The 20,919-nt window shown below is 52.7% G+C and overlaps 1 protein-coding gene across 8 annotated transcripts in view; it reads left to right on the top strand.

Moving 5' to 3' along the window:
• The window catches only part of LPIN1 (lipin 1), a 129,687-nt gene extending 110,033 nt beyond the window's left edge, over positions 1-19,654 (top strand). For all 8 annotated transcript variants that reach the window (XM_047853011.1, XM_047853005.1, XM_047853004.1 and 5 more), the window contains 4 exons: positions 8,820-8,972; positions 15,464-15,578; positions 16,343-16,446; positions 19,403-19,654. In XM_047853011.1, coding sequence (XP_047708967.1) covers positions 8,820-8,972; positions 15,464-15,578; positions 16,343-16,446; positions 19,403-19,562 — 532 coding nt within the window. In that variant the 3' untranslated portion in view covers positions 19,563-19,654. The remainder of the gene's footprint in view (positions 1-8,819; positions 8,973-15,463; positions 15,579-16,342; positions 16,447-19,402) is intronic.
• The last annotated feature ends 1,265 nt before the right edge of the window (positions 19,655-20,919 follow it).

Below are 20,919 nucleotides of genomic sequence, written 5' to 3'. Positions count from 1 at the left end.
AGAGACAGAGACAGAGCGCAAACAGGGAAGAGGCAGAGAGAGAGGGAGACGTAGAATCCCAAGCAGGCTCCAGGCTCTGAGCCGTCAGCACAGAGCCCGACGCGGGGCTTGGACTCACAAACCACGAGATCATGACCTGAGCCGAAGTCGGACGCTTAACCCGCTGAGCCACCCAGGCGCCCCTGTTCTCCAGCCTCTCAGAGCTGGAAGGTGCCTTAGGCCAACCCAGGACAGCCCCACCTTGCCATGGTGGAGGAAGGTGAGGAATCACAGAGTTAGGGGATGTCAGGCTGGAGAACCTGCCGTGATTCCCAGGCTGAGCCGCTCACCTGTGGCCCGTTGTAGGTGACGATGGGGTGGGGGATGGGCACTCAAAGCCACACTGGTGCTCTGAGCACAGATGAATGGAGTAGACTTTCCTGCCCCTCATTCATTCGTTCGTCTAGCATTTACTGAGTGCCTGTTGGTGCTTAGCCCAGGGACAGGATGTTATGAGGCGGACATGGTCTCTGGCCTCCTGAGCCTGATACCGCAGTGAGGGCGGGGTGGCTGGGACGCGGCCCTCAGCCCCTGGTGGGTTGGAGAACTCGGATTTCTTGGATGCCCGCTCATCGGTTTGAGCTTACTTCTCCAGATGTCACCCCCCGCAAAAAATCACAAAAGTAATACATGGGTCTTTAAAAAATGCAGAGAAATAAGAAAAGTTAGAGAAATTGGAGAGTACAGAGCTTGTGTCTTCTTCCTCTCTGCTCCGCACCAAGCTGATCCACTCCCCAGAAATGGAGCCACCGTGACCGGTTTTGTTCTGTCCCGCTGTCCTTAAAATCCATGCGCGCTGTCCCCGGGCCCCTGAGACGCACCCGTGCGTGCGTCGTTTAGTAATACATCTTTCTGTTTCATTACCTGTGAGATCTGCCTCATTCTCCACTGCTGCACGAATCGTGTAACGTGGGTCAACCGTTCTGTATGTAACTAGCCCTCTGTTGACGAACCGGGGAGGTAGTTACCAGTTTTTTCGCCATTTCCCACGGTGATGCACAAAGCACTCAAACGCAGTGTCCGTTGTGTGTGATGAGCCTATAAATAAATAAGGACGGCACACACGGGGGGCGGGGCTGGCGTAAAGTGAATTCCCAGAAGTGGAATTTCTGGTAGGAGGGCGAGCACATGAGCAGATCTGATCGGTGGGGCCAGATCGCCCTCCGCAGAGGTAGGCCCAGCCCGCAGTCTGGCAGACAGCCTGTGTGTTGGCCCCTTTCCCCACGGCCTCACCACGGCCGACCTCTCGCTCGGAAGGATTAATCCACCGAGGACCTGCCGCGACTCGCATGACGCTGAAGATTACATCTATTTGTAGTTGGAAGAAACTCTCCCGCGTCAGGATACCGAGAAGCTCACGGCCTGAATCCTTTTAGGCTTTGGAACATAAATTCTTTCCTCACTGTACATTACAGCATAAAAGGGCACAGTTGCATTTTTGTTTGTCCTCCAGAAAAGAGATCTCTGTGGAAAGTCAAGTAGGGTAGCTTACCAGAGAACGCCTGAGCGTTTTTTACGTTGGTTGCCTAGCGCGAGGTGAGTGAGGGCTGTGGGTGGTGGTCCAAAATGAGTACAGAATGCTTCCTGTATTTTCATTTGGGCCGAGAGGAAGGGGCTTGACGTTTGTTCATTCGCTGAGTTTGATGTGTGTCCTCAGCGGCTCCCACACAGTTAGGTTTCCGGAACAGTCTGCGCACACAGCTCGGCCATGGCCTTCGGGGTTCCGCACGGAGCACCTCGCGGGGGCTCCTTGGCGTGGCTTTCCCCGCCTTCTGCGAGGCCCTTCTTTTCCAAGTTGCTCCCCAGACCTTCCTGCTCTAATCCAGGCCGCATCCCACACGCCATGCTTCGTTTTCCCATTTTCCCGCCTACGCTCAAATGATGGCTTCTGCCCGGCATGGGCGTACCTCTGATTTTTGTCTCCCCACTTTTCCGCTTGTCGTGCCCAGCTCAGACGCCGTAGTCCTCACGATGCCTTTCCAGGCCAGAGTCGGCGACCCCGGGTGGCTCTTACCTCCTTACTGAGCTCTTTACTGACACCCAGGGGCGCGCGGGTTGGCTTGTTGGCGTCCTGGCGCAGGTCGGGCTCGGTGCGACATTCCCTTAGCTGACTGCTGGTTAGAGTGAACCCCCATGCTGGCCACGCCCCGCATGCTTCCTCCTCTGGGGTCCTGGGCAGCCGGCAGCGGGACAAGTGTGGGGACCGAGGACTGGTGAGGGTGGCGGTGACTCCCTCTTCTCCTGAGTCCCTGCTATTCTTTTGATGTCCTCCTGTGATTACCCACGGGCCTAGTGAGAGAGCTCTTTGGCATGCTCTAGGGTTCCAGGAAGGTGATGCTATTTACTTTAGGATTTGGGGACGGATCACTCTGTCCTCACTCTGCTTTTTGGGAATGCAGGCTGCGCTTAAAATTCCTGCACTGCAGTATCTGCCTAACGGGAGAACCCGTCTCGCAGATAGCCGCTTGCCTGGCAACAACAGAAAATGGGGGCAATTTTATTTTATTTCCTTTTATTTTTGCCAAATGTAATTACTTTTTCGAATACAGTCAGCTGTGAGAGATTGTCTGTGGAGCTGGGTGTTACCTTGTTCAGCAAGAGGGTATAAAAGAGCCGGCTTGGTTATCGATTAAGAAGAACGCCAGCCGATAGAAACGGAAGACGTGAGACTCTCCCCTCCCGTGCAAGTATCGGTCGGCGTGCACAAGGGAAGTAAAAGACTCTTCCCTGAAACATCCAGCTCACTGAGCCCGTGGGTCTTTTAGGGGCTAAACGTGGGCACTAACCGCTCTGATTTTCCGCCTTCCTTGATGGGTATTTTTATAGTGATGGAAGCAGAAATCAACGTGTGTGTGATTTAGCGAGCATGAATGCTCCCGTGTTTTCGTGGGTGGATGGGTTCGTCTGCGGCGTGGAGACGGCTGTGTGAAGCCAGGATTCTGAAAGCGGAAGGCATCATTAGCAGACGCGTTAGGGTCTTTCTTTTCTCCTTTTCGCCGATGTTTTTTTCTCCCACTCCGGGTCTTAGGGGATTGCGTTCGTTAACGTCTGACAGTAAGGACGGAGAGTCTGATGGGGAGTCGGGGGGACGGCCGGAATCTGAAGGGGACGGCCCTTCGCTCACCCTGGCCGCTTAGACCTCGTCCCCCACTCCCAGCGTTGGTTTCCTCATCTCTAAAAGGGGAAAATTCGGCCGGGCGGTCCCTGAGGTCACCGCCAGCCCAGAAATGCCGTGCCTGCACGTCGTGGGGTTGCTGTCACAAGTGTGTGTGTTGTGCAGCTGGGCGTTCTTTTCCACGCCCGGCCTCCGCGAGGACCCCCCGGATTTAGCGGACTCTGATTGTGAATCTGCTGCACGCCAGGGGCTGTGCCGGTGCCTCTCTGTAAGGGAGCTCGGGATCTTGTAGCAGCGGGTGATGGGGACCCTGTAAGGATGCAGGGAAGGGGACGCGCGGTGAGATGCAGATTTCTCAGACGGAAGTGAGGGAGAGATTAAATCTGATCGGAGGGGCGAGAAATCCGAGACGGTTTCAGCGAGGAGGAGGCCCGGAGCCGAGGCTTGTTGGGTGGGCAGGGTTGCAGGGTTTGAGAGAAGGGCACTCGTCACAGGGGGAGGCAGGGCGAGAGGAGGTGGGGCTGAGAGCCAGGCCGGAGTGAGCACGGTGGGCGCGGAAGGGAGGCTCTGGGCAGGGGACCTCGGAGGCCGGGCTGAGGACAAGTCTGAGCTTGGCCTACAGCCTTCCATCCTTAAGGGAGCGAGCGGTTATCCTCCCTCTGGGCCTGCAGACGGGGCTACAGGGCCCCTTTTTTTCTGCAAGAGTGCTCTCCACCGAGGGCGATTTTGGCCCCCAGGGACCCATGACAATGCCCGGAGCCCCTTTCTGGTCGCCATGCCTGGGGTGTGTCGAGGACCCCTAGCAGGTGGAGGCCAGGGATGCTGCTAGACGTCCAACAGGGCGGCCTTGTCGGGGCTTCTGCCCGGCCCCCCTGCGATGATTTATCCAGGCCAAGATGTCAGTGGTGGAGAAACGCCCGCCTAGACGCTTCTCTTGGCAAATAGCCCCAGGGGTGATCTTTCCAAGCTATTTTAATATCTGCCTGGGCCAAGTGTTTTCAGAGAGATACAAGAGGCTGGGACATACGCAGAAACCGTCAGTGGGACGCCGGGACGTGGAATCCTCTTTCTTTCTGGCTCTGGTGTGTCCCCGAGTCCTGTTGTAGTTGCCGAGGTCTCAGAGGGGTAAGTGTGACCCACGTGTGTGTTGTACGTCTGTGTGCACGCTCTCCTCGGGCAGGCTTCGCCCTTCCCTCCCGGGGAGCCCACAAGTCCACCTTTTTTGCAGTCAAGGGTAGGTCTCCCCACCTGCCCATTCCCGAAGGGCAGGGCTGTGCCGCCCCGTGTGCACCCGGAGCTCACGCGAGGTGTTGGTGGGAGCAGCGCGTCCCGCCCTTCTGAGTGAGGAGTGAGCAGTCTTACCCCCCAGGGGCTCCCTTGAGAGTAAGCTTTGGTGACTCGGCGTCACCTGAGCATTTGATGGGAGCGCTTGGTATTTCAGGCGGCTTTCGTGGGGGCGTGAAGCCTCTGCCATCAACAAGCAGTCCCCCCCCCCCCCCCCCCCCAGCTCCTCCAGGAGTCTTGGCGCTGATTTTCCAGCCAAGTTTAGTAATGGCCTTTGAAGCAGAATACTTGCCTGGTGAGAAGGAGGCAGTGAGTGGCCTGATCAAACCCTGAAATGTATTAGGAAATCAGGTTTTGAATAAAATTAGCATCTCAAACTCCTGCAGGTGGCCGCTTTTAGGACTCCGATGTGAAGAGCTATATACAGAAAGAGTGGGTATTTTTTTTTTTCAAAGACTGCATTAATCAGAGAGCTAAGATACAAAGATGTTTGAGTAAAAAGGTTGCTTGATTTTAAGACGCATCCCTGGATTCCAGACAAGCTGGTATTTCTGGATTCTCTCCCTCTTAAAAGTTTCCTGTTTCTTGGTTTTAAAGGACGTATTTATTTATTTATTTAAATATGAAATGTCTTGTCAGATTGGTTTGCATACAACAGCCAGTGCACGTCCCAACAGGTGCCCTCCTCAATGCCCATCACCCACCCCCGCCTCCCTCCCACCCCCCATCAACCCTCAGTTTACTCTCAGTATTTAAGAGTCTCTTATGGTTTGCCTCCCTCCCTCTCTAACCTTTTTTTTTTTCCTTCCCCTCCCCCATGGTCTTCTGTTAAGTTTCTCAGGACCCACATAAGAGTGAAAACACGGGATCTGCCTTTCTCTGTAGGACTTATTTCACTTAGCATAACATTCTCCAGTTCTGTCCACGGTGCTACAAAAGGCCAGATTTATTCATAAGCAAGTCTAGAGATGAGCCCCTTAACCGGCATCAAATGTTCATGCTGGAGGACTAAGTCAGGGAGAAGTGGGCAGCTTGTATTCTCTCATTCCGCAAATATTTACTAAGTGTCTGTAACTTGCCAGGCACTGTTTTTGGCCCTGGGGTTACAGCGAAGCATGAGACCAAGTCCCTGCCCTCAGGGGGCTTATGGATTAACAAGAGACCACCTTCAAACCAGGAACTATACTGTAACATTAGTGATGGGTGCCATTAGGGAGACTAAAGCAGAGCAAAGGTTTTGTCGCTGAAGTGGGGATAGGGGAGCGTGTGTTTTACTTTTTTTATTTTATTTTAACGTTTATTTATTATTGAGAAACAGAGACAGAGCATGAGCAGGGGAGGGGCAGAGAGAAGGGGAGACACAGAATCCGAAGCAAGCTCCAGGCTCTGAGGTGTCAGCACAGAGCCCGACGCGGGGCTCGAACGCAACGAACCTTCAAACTGTAAGATCATGACCTGAGCTGAAGTCGGCCGCCCACCCAACTGAGCCACCCAGGCAGCCCCCCTTTTTTTTTGAACAATTTTTTAAAAAAGTTTTGTCGATGCTTATTTTTGAGAGAGAGAGAGAGAGAGAGAGAGAGAGCAAGAGCAGGGGAGGGGCAGAGAGAAGGGGAGACACAGAATCCGAAGCAGGCTCCAGGCTCCGAGCTGTCAGCACAGAGCCCGACGTGGGGCTTGAACTTATAAACCGCGAGATCATGAGCTGAGCCGAAGGCAGACGCTTAACCGACTGAGCCACCCAGGCGCCCCGGGAGTATGTGTTTTATTAAATAGGGGGACAAGGGAAGGGCCCTCTGAGGAGGTGATGTCTGAGCAGAGACCTAGGTGAGGTGAGGGAGTGAGTAAGCCTGAGGTGTGGGGAAGAGTGTTCCAGGCAGAAGGAACAGCATGTGCAGGTGCCCAGTGCAGGAATGAACATGGTGCCTCGGAAGACTGGCAGGGGCACCTTTCTGGCGAGCCGGAGTGAGGGAGTATATGGGGTTGGAGAGAGCGATGTGGACCAGGCCTCACTGGCCTTGTAGAGTTTGGATTGTGTCTGAGAGAGATGCCGAGGCTCTTCAGGGTGTTGAGCACGATGTGAGTGTGTTTTGAGGTTTCTTTCTGTGTCCAGACTTGGTGTGTGGGGGCGGGGGGGGGGGGCAGTGGTCATGAGAAGTAGACTCCCAGGTGGCCCTGAGGTTTGGCCTTTCACCTGGGCCAGCGAGAGCCACTTGCTCAGCGAGGACGCGGCAGGAGCGCCCGTGCACATTTGACTGTGGGCGCACCGCGTCGGGGGTACGTCTCCTGCCTCATTAGTGACGGGGCGGTTTGTGGTTGCACGTATTGGCCTGGAGCTTAAGAGAGGCGTCTGGACTGGAAGTATAAATCTGGAAGGCAGCCAGGTATAGATGGTGTTTAAAAGATGTTTAGTGTGTTCTATTTAGTCCAGTACATATATGGAAACCATTACCGTTTAAAATCAATATAGAAATTACTAACGGGAGATAGCTTCAGTTTTGTTTTTTTACAGTAAGCCTTTGAAACGTGGCATACGTTTTATCTTAACGGCACATCTCGTTTTGGTCACTAAGCTGTGAAGGGTTAAAACAAGGGAAATGCAGTCCCGCTCAAGCAGTAAAGTTGTATGTCATCGAAGAATTGGCCTGCGATCTGTGTCTCATTCCCAACCACTGTTGGCACCCAACGTGTGGGGCCGTCGCACGAAGCAGTTCTGAAATTCCCTACAGGCGCCAACTGGGTGTCCCACAATTCCGTCCACCTCTGACACCAGCTACCCAGAGGTGGGGTAGACCCCACAGGTTAGGGGCCCGGTCCAAAGACACCTCCCACTGCAGATGCCAGCCGCGAATAGGAGGTCCCCAGTTTATCCCCGCTTGTGCCCAACTTGGCTACAGATCAGGGGTCCCCACAACCGCCTCTCGGGTTTAATAATTTGCTATAAAGGCTTACAGAACTTAGGCAAACACTTGGGTTTATTCTACAGGATACAAATGAACAGCCGGGTGCAGAGGCACATAGAACGATGTCTGGAAGGGTCTCGTCTCCACGGGGTGGGGGTGTGTCCCAGCACGTGGAGGCACTCAACCTGCCTCTCCCAACCCTGAACCCCATTGTTGAGGGGTTTTGTGTAGGCACGATTGATTAGATCATTGACTGTTGGTGATTGGATTCCATCTCCAGCCCCTCTGCCTTGCCCGGAATTTGTGTGCGTGGGGCGGGGGGGATGGGTGGGGGGGGGGGTTGGTGGGGATGAAAGTTCCAGCCCTCCGATTGCATGGCTGGTTCCTATGGCAACCGTGGCCCCCCTCATCAGCATAAACTCAGGGGTGTGTGGAGGAAGGGGCTTGTGTTGGATAATAGGTGCCTGGTCAGTCAGAAAGTCCAAGGGCCTGGAAGCTCTGTGCTGGGACCCGGGGATGAGGACCACAGAGATCTGTATCGTATCACAACATCACAAATAGCGCACGCCGCTCCGGTTTGTTTGTGGCATTCAGGGCCGTCGGGGAGTGGGCGTGATCCCGCGGGGAGTGAGGCGGTGAGGACCCCAGGACTCGGGCACCTAGAGCCTGGGTGGAGACGGGCCCCAGGCCTATCTGGGAAGAGCCAGCTGCTGCTGGAAGCAGACTGGGGGCGGTGGGGACCGGAAGCCGGGGGACGGAGGTGCGCCAGAGGGAGGGACTGTCACACGTGCTGGGTGTGCCACGAATTCTGTTCCTGTGCGGCGTCGGCAGGGACCTGGGGGGGCTAGCAAGGCAGGGGACCGAGTCCGCTTGGAGCGGGGTGACGCGGGTGGAGAAGTGCGGTCAGTGCAGACACACGGCCGAGGGAGCGGGGCGACGGGGATCGATGCAGAGAAGGAAAACCCAAGGCGGTGGTTGTGTTTAGGACGAGATGAGAGGGGGCGGGTACGTATTTATGTGCTTTCGGGAATCATCCCGCCAAGGGGAGGATTTGATGGCGTGTGTCGGGGGCGGGGGGACGGGCTCCGTGCTGCGGTGCACCTGCAGGGGCCCTGTGCGCTGGTGGCTGGGTGGCCTTTCTGGGGAGCAGGGACCCGGAGGATGAGCAGTGCAGGGGCAGGTAGCCCGGCCGGTTTGCGTAGAGCCTTAGCGTCTCCAGCATAAAGCGGAGGGAAAAGCCCTACCGAACGGACTTGCCGTGAGGATTAAACCAAGTGAGGGACGTGGGCTCAGTGAGGGACAGCGAAAAGCATTCAGGCTTCCCTCTCAGTGCCAAATAGTGTTGTATAGGAGGTGGCCTTCTGCTGGTGAGGAAGCTTGGAGCAGTGCCTTTCTTCGAGAAGCACAGGTCAGGGTGTGTGAACGCGGAGCGGTTCGGTCGCGGGATGCCGTGACACCCGAATGCTTTGTCTCTCTTGCAGAAACGGATATAAGTTTCTCTACTGTTCTGCACGTGCCATCGGGATGGCGGACATGACGAGGGGCTATTTGCACTGGGTCAACGAGAGGGGCACGGTGCTGCCTCAGGGGCCCCTGCTGCTGAGCCCAAGCAGTCTCTTCTCGGCCTTGCACAGGTATGGCGCTCGCTTACGCACCTCCCGCCCCACATCTGCCGGCCAGTTCCGCCCCCGCCCCTCTTCCCTGCAAGTTTTTGCAAGCATAGCCTCTTAACTGGTCTGCCCTAGCCCATCTCCTGAGCCACAGTGGGCACCAGCAGATTCCTCCTAAGATGCAGGTCTGGTTCTGTCACCTCCTCCACACCCTTCTTCAGCGCATCGTGGCTCTCAGGATCAAGTCCACATTCATGAGCTCGGGTCACGTGACTCTTCCTGACTCGCCCCTGCCCTGCTTTGCAGTTTTTGAAACTTGTTCTCCAGAACAGAGTTCTCTACTTGAAACCTCCAGTGTGTGCACATGCTGTTCCCTCTGTGTGGGCAGCTGTCCCTCCACTGTGGCCGGTCTGAGTCTTAAGGATTCTGAGAATCAACTTGCATTCTGTCTAATCGGGGGCCTGGACCGGGTTAAGTGGCCCCTCTACCAGCCGCCGCCTGGCCCTGGTCTCCCAGAACACTCACCCTTTTTGGGAGTTCTGGTTACGCCGTTTGTTTTGTTTTGTTTTTAATTTTTTAAATTTATTTTGAGAGGGAGGGAGAGCGAGTGAGCAGGGGAGGGGCAGAGAGAGAGGGAGAGAGAGAGAGAAGCCCAAGCAGGCTCTGTGCTGGGAGTTGCGAAGCCTGACGTGAGGCTCAGTCTCACAAACTGTGAGATCATGACCTGAGCCGAAACCAAGAGTCAGACGCTCAACTGACTCAACCATCTAGGAGCCCCAACACTGTTTTAATGGCCCTCTAAGGTCGCTAGCCAGCCTCTGAATACCCTTCTCCCTACACCACCCCCTTCCCCGCCACAGCCGCGTTCAGAGAAGCCGGGCCAAACTGAGTCTGGCCTCCTGGCGTTGGAGAGGAGAACGCTGGGCTTCCCGGTAGCTTGAGGCCCAGGACAGCCTCCCTGACTGCTCTCAAAGCACAATCTACTGTGGTCGTAATAGGACGTTGGTCCTGTCAAAGGCTGGTTCTAAGTATCAGAGAATTCTGTCTTCAAGACCCAGTGACAGGCTTTGGTATGATTCTGCCTCAGTTTGACGACCAGATAAGCTGCTTGCTGCCGCTAACCATGCAAACGACAGAAACATCCAGATGGGCCCAAAGCGCCATATTGGCTCCTCCTGGGGTATTTGTTCTTCAGCTCTGTGGATCCCTTTTCTTTAGAAAAAAAAAAATTTTTTTTTTTGTATTTATTGATTTTTGAGAGAGAGACAGGGCACAAGTGGGGAGGGGCAGAGAGAGAAGGAGACAGAATCCGAAGCAGGGTTCAGGCTCTGAGCTGTCGGCACAGAGCCCGATGCGGGGCTCGAACTCATGGACCGTGAGACCATGACCTGAGCCGAAGTCAGACGCTTAACCGACTGAGCCACCCAGGCGCCCCATCTGTGGATCCCTTTTCTATCACAGCTTTGCTTTGTGTGATTTGTAATTTTTTTTTTTTTTTCCTGTAGTAAAAGATCTCGCATTGAAACTTGTAGTTTCTGGGCAAGAAATTTGGGCAAAACCTGTGGATGCCATCGTGCATTTCAGATCCTGAGAGCTGTCCTGACAGTGTGGGTCTCGGTACAAATCCAGACTGGAGTGAAATGGGGTCCCTGACTTATGTCGACACTTTGTAGCAAGCTACTCATTATCAGGTATTAAGTACTGAGGATTTGCGAGGCAAGGCAGAACGTTGACATTATTACTCTGATATCCTACCACTAAATATGTTTAAGGTAATCCTTCTCATTTTTTCCTCTTATTTAAGTACCACTGTCCAAGATCTATTGCCTTTTTCTTGTGAGGACTTACTAAACCAAACCAGGAAACCTCACAATGTGTGTGCCCTCTCAGAGGACAGAGATGATGGTCACAGCCAACAGCCTGTTCCTTCTGATACTGCTTTCCAGCCCGAGCTGTTCTGGGTATTAGCTGCCCTGCAGATTTTCTAGAATTGACGGGCAAGTCTGTGTGAGCCAGAATGACCTTCCCTAGCAAGATGCTTTCATTGGGTGCAGTTTTTTTTTTTTTTTTAATTAAAAAAATTTTTGTTTGACATTTATTTATTTTTGAGAGACCGAGAGAGACAGAGCATGAGCGGGGTAGGGGCAGAGAGAGAGGGAGACACCGAATGGGAAGCAGGCTCCGGGCTCCGAGCTGTCAGCACAGAGCCCGACGCGGGGCTCGAACCCACAAACCGCGAGATCGTGACCTGAGCCTCAGTTGGACGCTTAACTGACTGAACCACCCAGGTGCCCCGGGGGCAGTTTTGATTGTACCTCCTGGGTCTAAATTGGGATGAAGGAAAATAAACATTGTGGGCAGAGCACGGTCTGTAGGGACAGCAGAGAGGGTTCTGAAGTGAGGACGGAGGACCCCTCCCCCCCGCCGCCAAAGCGGACCCCCCTCCCCGCCCCCCCCCCGCCCCCCAAGCTCTGATGCTGCCTGGAGACTGATTGGTGGTGTGGCAAGCGGTGCTTCCCCTTCCTGGGTCTGTTTCCTCACCTGCCAGATGGGAGGGTTCTGTTCGATGATCTCAAGTGTCCCTTCCAGCCCTGAAATGCTATGATTCGAGGAAACGTGTCTGAAAAAAAGAAGCCGATGGAATCTGTTTCACACACCTGATCTTTTGGTTCAGGAGCTTCTTCTTTAAAATTTTTTTTTTTTTCAACGTTTATTTATGTTTGGGACAGAGAGAGAGCATGAACGGGGGAGGGGCAGAGAGAGAGGGAGACACAGAATCGGAAACAGGCTCCAGGCTCTGAGCCATCAGCCCAGAGCCCGACGCGGGGCTCGAACTCACGGACCGCGAGATCGTGACCTGGCTGAAGTCGGACGCTTAACCGACTGCGCCACCCAGGCGCCCCGGAGCTTCTTCTTTTAAAGTAGAAATTGGCTTTGAGTCATGTGATTCTTTTTAGTCAGCTGGCCTTCTTTTTGTTGTGGCGTCAGGGCATTTTAGATCATTTTCATAAGCCCTCTGTGAACACGGCACATTCCTAGTAACTAATGCACGGCGCATCTCATGGCGGGGGGATCTCACTGATGACAGGCAGGTTGGACAGTTTAGCCTTGGCCAAGTCCCAAGACGGGGTTCCTGGGCAGATGTGACCTTCCTGGAGTTTGGCAGAGACAGAGGCTGGCCTCTGTCTCTGGGAAGCTAGAAGCTATTTCAACAGCGACCACGTTTTCCCTTCGGGGTTTGCTGAGGCACTCGGAGACTTGGATAAATGACACTTAATTGTTTCCTGGAGGAGAATTACCTCAAGGGTGAGTTGAGTGACCAGGGACTAATTGCAAATGCAGATCACTGAAGACAGGCTGTGCCAGGGAGCGTTCTGGACAGGAGCCCTCACCGCTTCTTCCCGGGTCACCTTACTGCCCACGAGGAGCCTTGTACTAGTGGCGTGGGGCCACAGCGTGTTTTCTTAGTGTGCATTTCTTACCTTGTATGTGTGCGTGGAGACAACTTCCTCCCCACCTGCCACTTACCTACACCCTCAAGCACACAGGCTGTGGGTATGTTCATGCATGAGAGAGAGAGAGAGAGAGAGAGAGAGAGAGAGAGAGAGAGAGATTGAAGCAGGAAGCTGAATTTGGATGGTGTCCTCCAGGTGGATTGAAGTTTGAGACTCCTAATCAGACATCAGCCATGTTTCTACCCATAAGGGTCCTAAGATATAGAATATAAAACTCTTTAGTGTTAAGGTTAAGAAGGGCTCTGGAGTCCACAGAAGTCAGTACAGAGCCAGGACCAGCCTTTGGGTTTTTTGACACTCAGGTTAATGCTATGTCACCACCACCACCATCATCATTTTTAAAAAATGCTTGTTTATTTTTGAGAGAGAAAGAGCACGCACGAGCAGGGGAGGGGTAGAGAGGGAGGGAGGGAGACAGAGGATCCGAAGCAGGCTCTGTGCTGACAGCACAGAGCCCGACGTGGAGCTCGAACTCACGAACCACAAGATCGTGACCTGAGCCGCAGTCAGATGCTCAACCTACTGAGCCACCCAGGCACGCCTAAATTACATTTTGAGTAGATACAGAAGACTATTTCTAAGATATATGCGGGGTATAAACGATAATCAGAGAGTGAACACCAGCATACCCACCAGGCAGTGAAAGCAAAGGGCCAGACCATTCCTTTTGAAATCTTAGTAGTGACGTTAGCCACCGTCCCTGAATCTTTGTTAAACATCCCTTCCTTTTCTAAGCTGTGTTATCACATACATTTGTGACCCTAACCAATATGTTTAATTGTGCACGCGTGTGAACTTTATGTAAACCTACCGTGTGTTCTCTGGGGCTGGCTGTTTTCGCTCCACAATATGTTCCCGTGACTGTTGAGTAGACCTGTAACCCATTCATTTCACTTCTGTCTGCGCTCCTGTTGTAGGACCTACCACGGTTCATCCGTGCCACTACGGATGGAGCCTTGGGTCACTTCAGTTTTTCACCATTGAGAGCAGCACTTCTTGCGTGCGCCCGCTGGGGGCGCACTCACTAGCTGCTTTAGCGTGAACACTCAGGAGCGGGATTTCTGGCCACAGAGCATATGCACACATTCAGCGTTACGAGTTTGTTCCAAACTGTTTTCCAAAGCGGTCGAACCCATTTATGCGCCGGCAGTGGTGTGGAAATGCTCCCCCCTGCTCTACTTTCTTGCCAACACGTCAGCTGTTTACATTTTTGCTCGTCCGGTGGGTGTGAAATGTCTGTCTGCGTGTGTGTGTTGTCCGTTCGGGCCTCATCTTCTGTGAAGTGCCTGTTCACGTTTCTTTCTCAATTTTCTTTTTGGTTCGTAAGCGTGTGTTCTAGATTCTATATGTGTAGCCTTTGTTATGAGCGCTGCAGACAGCTGTCCCCCGGTCTATCGCTTGTGATGAACATAAATTCTCAGTTTCATGTACTTGAACATATCATCTCCTCTGTAGTTTGTGCTATTTGTCTGTTAAAAAAGGGCTTCCCTGGCCGAGGGCATGAAGGTAGGCTCCTGTATTTTATCTAAAGGTGTTGCCTTTCAGGTTTCGGTGTGTAATCCACCAGGAATTGATTTTTGCGTGTGGAGTGCGGGAGAGTCCTTTTCCCTTCTTTGTTTTGTCTTCCTTAAAGGGATGTTCAGTTGTCCCAGCACCATTTACTGAAATGATTGCCCATTTCCTCTTGCTCTGAACTGTCGTCGTGCTCGTGAATCAAGTGTCCATCAACGTGTGGTTTGGTTTCTGGCCTTGGCTCTTGTGTGTTACTGACTATCAAGTCTTATAAAAGCATACAGACAAAATTCTGTCGAGAGTTTGACTGAAATGACAGTGAAACTGTAGGTCAATTTCGCGAGAATTAGTATCTCCTTATAATATTGAATCTCCCAATTCGCTTACATGGTGTATTTCATTTAGGTCTTCCCTATTATGTTTCAATAACATTTATAATTTTATCCATAAAAGTCTGGCACATCTTTCTAGTAGGTTTATTCCTAGACCTTTGAGATTTTAGAGTTCTGTGTACAGAATTACATGTTTACCTGTTTGTTTCTTCTGATGCGTGAAAATGCAATTGATTTTTGTACATTAATTTTGTTTTCTATACTAATTTTATAGCCAGCATCGGATCGATCTCTTATCAATAATGGTAATTCGTCTGTGGATTATTTTTTTAATCAATTATTATTATTATTTTTTTGTGTGTGAATAGTGAGAGCTTCTATTCTCTCCTTCCCTATCCTGAAAACTTTTATGTTTTCCTTACATCACTGCGCCAATGAGGACCCGCAGCGCATTGTCGGGGCGAAATGGCCATAGGGGCCACCTGTTGTTCCACTCTTCCCGGGGCACTTGCTGTGGGTGTGGACCATTCCCTGCTATTCCGGGTTTAAGATGTTTCATCTTGGGTAGATATCACATTGTATCAAATGCCCTGCCTGTGTCTATTGATCCGGTATATTTTCTGGTACTGGAATCTGTTACCCTGTTATACTGCATTACTTGGTTTAACGTATCGAATTACTCTTGCGTTCCTGGAATAAAACTCCTGCGCCAAAAGTTGTTGCAGTCAGTTTGCATATTCATACTTAGTTAGGACGTTTGCACTGCCGTCTCACGAGTGAGGTTGGCCCGCGCTTCGCTCATATTTTTCTCCTCTAAGTCTTGTGTTTGAGGTGACACTAGCCTCATAAAGTGAGCGTCGAGACGTTCTCCCTTCTTCTGTGTCTGGAATTCTTTGTAACTCGGGTGCCTGGTGGAGGTCTTTGGTGAAATCACTTGTCCTCAGCGTTTGCTCTGTGGGAAGACTGGCAAGTACAGATTCTCCGCCTTCTCTCTCGTGCTTTTCGGGGACCGCCGCCCTGACTTACACAGGGTTGACTTTTGAAGATGCGGGAATGTTCTTGGCGTCACGGCATCTTGGGCGTGTAAAAGTAGTTTGATGCTCCTGAAGCCCCTCCTCTCAGGCTGTGTCCGTTGATTATTTATTTGTTTTCACAGAGAAGTGATTGAAAAGAAGCCCGAGAAGTTTAAAGTCCAGTGTTTGACAGACATCAAAAATCTGTTTTTTCCAAACACGGAACCCTTTTACGCCGCTTTTGGAAACCGACCGGCCGTAAGTAACAGATGGGCAGTGTGAGAGCTCTTGAAACTTACTGTCTTTTCTGACAGCGGTCATCGGAAAGGTGGGCCTGGGTGACAATGTGGAGCCAGCATCCCCTCCCACAAGCAGTAGTTGTAAGGAGAGACTGCACATTATTTCGTGGCCTTGGAAGCTCGGCTAGTGGATTTCAATCTGAAGCTTGCAGTGTCGGACTAGAAACTTCAGATTCCAAATGACTTGCTGAATTAGTAAGACAAGAACATCGAATAGGCTTGGCCCCTTTCTACCAGGAGGGTACCACAAAGCCCAGCCTTAACGCCACGGTGAATTTGGCATCGCAGGTTTTAAGAGCACTGTTGCCTACGGTAAAAGATTTTACGTGTACTACCCACATTTGCTGGAGAGTCTAGCAGTCTGGATAATACAGTTGGGTACTAACTTCCCAGAAAGAGAATTCCCCTTTTGAAACTTACGCCTGAGAAAACGGGTCAGAGAATAAAACAGCCTCAAGGGGTGTGAGAATTGCAGGGGACGAGGTGACGAGGTAGGCTGTTTACTCATTAGCTCAGTTCTTGCATGGATGAGCGAACCGAGGCCCAGGGGGGAAATCTGATTTAATAATTTCACATCCAGAGATATTCTCTCTCTACACTCCTTGGAAGTATAGTTGTGGTTAATGAGAGTTTTATAAGACTGCATCAGATCCGGAATATTGCGTATTCGTATTTACAATGAACTCTTCTTTTTTTTTCTAATTTATACTTCACCAAATACAGGATGTGTATTCGTATAAGCAAGTAGGAGTGTCTTTGAACAGAATATTTACTGTCAACCCCAAAGGAGAACTTGTACAGGAGCACGCAAAGACCAACACCTCCTCGTGAGTATCGCGCACGTTTTGTGGGATTCCTGGGTCGTTACGTTGTCATTGTGGTCTCAATCTTGGAATGATGCTTTATGGTTCACAGTATGCCTTTTTATCCTTTGTTTCCTGTATTTTAATCTTCAGTTCCTGCCAAAAAAATGTATTTTAACTCCTTGTATTTTGTCCAAAACCTCACTTTTGGACCATCTGCGTGAACTCAGATCCCCTCTGGATCCCCACAGTCTAAACTTCGTGGACGGGTTCTGCCACCGAGTGGAACGGAACGACTTTGAAAACTGGTGGTTTAGATTTGCCAAGCTAGGCTCGAAAAGCCTAGCATGCAAACGGGAAATGTAACCAGACTGAAATAGCCTGTGAAGCTGTATTTACAGCCGAGACACTCTAGGTGTTTTCACACACGGACCTGAGATGACGCTCACCAGAAATGTAGGAATTCTCGTCCCCTTGGTCGGAGCCCTGTCCGCCTGAGGCAGGGGGCTGACTTGGGCTCCTGTTTGAAACGAGGCGTCCTGGCCGGCTGCCGGGTCTCTCTGGACTCTGGGGTGCTTCCCCCTGGCCTCCTAGCTCCTCAGAGTGGGAAGCCTTTCCTTGGCCCTCGTGGTGGTGAGCTTTGCCCACTGGGCGACCCCGGGCACACGGTTGCCCTCCTGCTTGGCCTGTTCCAGAGGCTGCATGGTCTGTGTGTGCAGACCTAGAAAAGAGCCCGGGGCCCGAGTGACCCCACGGGGGCCTGTGGGACCCTCCTCACGGGGAGGAAGGGGGCTGCGGGTTTGGTGTTCTCTAGACACCTCCAGTGGTTTTAGGTAGAGGAGAGATTTAGGTTCCCCCCAGAGCACATTTTTACTTCCAAGATGATCCTTTTACCTGCTCAGGCTTCGTGGAGCCCAAACGGGGACCAGCTTCAGGCTGGAGGGAGCCCTGGGGCCGGCCCCCCTCAGCTGCCTCCCCCAGTCGTGCCTGCTTCTAGGCAGTTCGCAAGACACGTGGGGAGAAAGGACAATGGAGACAGGGGCCTCTTCCGTCCTTGGAACGTGAGGCTGCCTCCCGACTGGCGACTGGCGGGACGAGAGTGGGGACGGACTGCCTCCTCCCCACCAGCCGTGCAGGGTCTCTCTGCCCGCCGCGCTCGGCCTGGCCCTGACAGCACCCACCTGGGTCTCTCTCCCGTCTCCCATGTTCCCCAGCACAGCGCCCTCCATGTGCAAGGGTTTCCTGGTCTGGAGAAAGTCTAAGAAGAAGTCTCTTTTTCAGAGTCACAAACAACTTGAACTGATGGGACGCTGCATGTAGCAGGTCCGTCACAAGGGGGCGTGGGAGGAGGGTTCGCTCCGGAGGCCTGTGAGGTTGTCACATTCGCTGAGTCTCTTGGCCCAGGGTGGGCGGCTGCACGGGAGGGACTCTGTCCATCGTCATCCCACGCTGGGCGGGGGCCGCAGCCCTCCCTGTGCGGGAGCACCTCTCCTTCCTGTCTCTGGCACTGAACTTGGGGCCGTCACCTCGGGTCCCGGGACACTGTCCCTGAGAAACCCCTGAGCCTCCTTCCGATGGAGCCTTGCCGGTCCGCGGGGCCCGGGGTAGAGTGCCAGCTGAGTGCAGACGGGCCCAGCCTGCACCCGGAGCACTCCACAGTTTGGATCTGAGGCCTGCCACCGAGGGGCTGTTCCCACGGGGGGCGGGGGGGGGGGGGAGGCGCCTCCCACAGCCACAGAGCTCAAATGGGTCTTAAAGCCGGGAGGCGTTTTAAAAATCTGTTTCACTCCCCAGGAAACGCATCATTCTCGCTCATTAGGGGAGATTCTGTGCAAGCACGAGGTTCCGCAGAAGCCCTTCGGGGGTCCTTTATTAAATACACACTCTTGTCCTTATGGAATAAGTTATTTGACGCCTGAGAACATGCGAATTCCCGGAGTTTGTGTCGAAAGCCCATTTTGGTTTTTAGAAAATTGGAACCGGAGGGGGACCCAGTGACTGTCGGGGAGGACTCTGGGGAGGTGCGGAGAGGTCTGGGCCCGTCGGAGTTTCTAGTTGGAGGCGCCCGGAGGTCTGAAAATGCATATTCAGTGTAGCAACATCCTTTTTGTAGGCATAGGCCACAGAGACTAACACGCGGCGTCTTGAGAGTACACACAAAATGGCGTGGGAGACTATTGCAGGGAATGTTGGGAAACACTGATCTAGCCCCAGCTCCATATTCTGTAAAGATGAAGGGCCTGAGGCCCAGAGAGGGCAAGACACTTGCCTAAGTGTTGCACAGCAAATAAGGTGGGAGGAGATCCCACGTCTCTTGTCCCTCATGCTAGCTGAGGCTTTTTCCCTAAGGCTGATGATTAGCGAGGGCTGATTGTTTCCTAATGTTAATAATGTATGTTGAAGAAATTCCTCGAGCACTGAATATGCATTATTTTATTGTCACATTTGGCATTTTATTTAATTCTCATGCGAACACTGGGGCAGTTTTCTTTTCCTTTCCCTTTCGGTTGAGGAAGTTACGGCTTAGAAGGATGAAGCCGTTTGCCCAGGGTCACTCAGCAGAGCTGCAGGTCACGTCTGTGTCCCCTTGACCCAAGGCCCAGGCTCTTTCCCTTTTGCACAATGGCAGCGGTCTTTGTTTGATGCTCCAAAGACGGGCTTTATCTGAGGTTCTTCTCCCTGTGCTCATCCGTGAGCTCCACGCCGATTCCCGCGTGCCCCCCTTCTTCTGTCCTTCCTGCCAAGTCAGGTTCCACCCGCCTTGCCCAGGGGGCCTGCTCCACGCCTCTTGCCATAGTCATTGATGGCCTGTTAATTGGTGAGGAATTGTTCTAGAACAACTGCCATAGTGTTAAGCAGGTGGCTTGTGTCCCCGGGTTGGTGGATGTCTCCTAACTTCAGGCCCCGCGCAGGGTACAGGCAGGTGTCCCCTCGGCTGGGTGTCCGGCGGGGGCGGTGACGCTGTCCGTTTTCCTTCCAGGTACGTGCGACTCTGCGAAGTGGTTGACCACGTCTTCCCGTTGCTGAAAAGAAGCCATTCTTCGGACTTCCCCTGCTCGGATACTTTCAGTAATTTCACCTTTTGGAGAGAGCCACCGCCACCTTTTGAAAACCAGGATGTTCATTCTTCCTCCGCATAAAACGTCCCAAGCAGCCTCCTGACGTCATGTGAAGACCCGGCGCCCCCGATTAAAGGATAGGTTTTGGGAGCCGTGGAGCAGGAGCCCAGGAGCCTGACGTGCTGTCGTTTGCTTAAGAGCAGAGAAATCGGAGGGGCGTCTCTCCCCCTTCCCGGTGCCCTGGGGTTGGCGTTTCTGAGTGAAGTGTGAAGGGGGTGCTTTGCAGGCTTGGGGGGGGCGGGGATCAGGTGCGTTTAAAGCGTGGGAGGCATGCCTCGGTCATGGCTGAAAGCCAGTGGCAACGTTGTCCGGTCCCGTCAGGTCCCGCAGCAGCTCGTTATGGGCTGACGGGCCATGTGGCACAGGTGGCTGCCTGGGGGGGCCGTGGGGGGGGGTCCCTGCCGATGACAGTTCGGCTGAGGAACGCCAGATGCGCAGGACTTCGGTAGAGGAGGGGCACGTGTCCATTGGTGGCTGTGTGCCACACCTCCTGCTCGTGCAGGGAGGGCTGAGGGTCCCTGGCTCTGCGGGGTCTCCGCCCTCACCCTGCTGGCTTGGCCCGCGGCGTCCCCCTGCAGTATTTGCCGACGGGTCTGATTGTTAGCTGAGGAGTTCTGGGGTTCCTCTGGTGAAAGGTAATCTAGGTCATGGGTGTCTTTCCCTCCCCACCCCCCCCCTCCCCGCCTCCTCAGTTTCGTGGCCCGAGGCTGGAATATTTATGCCTTAATGCACCTGCGGCAGACGTTTTATTTAGAATGTGCTTTGCCCAGCTGTCTGTAACTTTGTAGCGCCTTAAGTTCGGATGACAGTAGACGTTACTAGGGCAGTGCTTTCCATCCGCTCGACTCCCTGCCAGCAGCCTCTATCCAGCCGGGCGGTGCCGTGGACGTGGACTTGAACTGAGCTCGTGCCACACGGCAACGATGGGGAGCTCTGTCGGGAGCTCTCAAAAGAAGCGAGGTGGTTTTACGAAAATAGTTCCAAGAAGTTATGTTCTTTGTAGGCACGGTTATTTATTACTTCACTCTGACTGGGTTATTGTTACGAGCATTTTAGCCATATCCCTCCTATTATAACTGTCGTTACTATATTAAAAAGATGTAGAGGTTAGACCATCCAAAGAGCCTTATTCTGTATGTCTCCCGACACTGACCTTCTTTTGGAATTTCTGGGTAATACATTTTCCTTCACTTTTCCCCCTCGAATTAAGGGCAAGGGGATAAATAATAATTTGAGTGACATTCTTTAAGCCGGCGGAAGAGAATTCCATTCCCTGTTTGTGAAATCGGCTTGTGGAGAGAACAGTTGGAAACGTGAAAGAATTATTTTGGTAAAAGATTTTGCTTTACTTTTTGAAGTATTATTTTTTTAAAGAGTG

The sequence above is a fragment of the Prionailurus viverrinus genome, chromosome A3, assembly GCF_022837055.1.
Source record: "Prionailurus viverrinus isolate Anna chromosome A3, UM_Priviv_1.0, whole genome shotgun sequence".
Lineage (NCBI taxonomy): Eukaryota > Metazoa > Chordata > Mammalia > Carnivora > Felidae > Prionailurus > Prionailurus viverrinus.
Note: the sequence above shows the minus strand (reverse complement) of the source record. Positions and strands in the feature narration are given on the sequence as shown.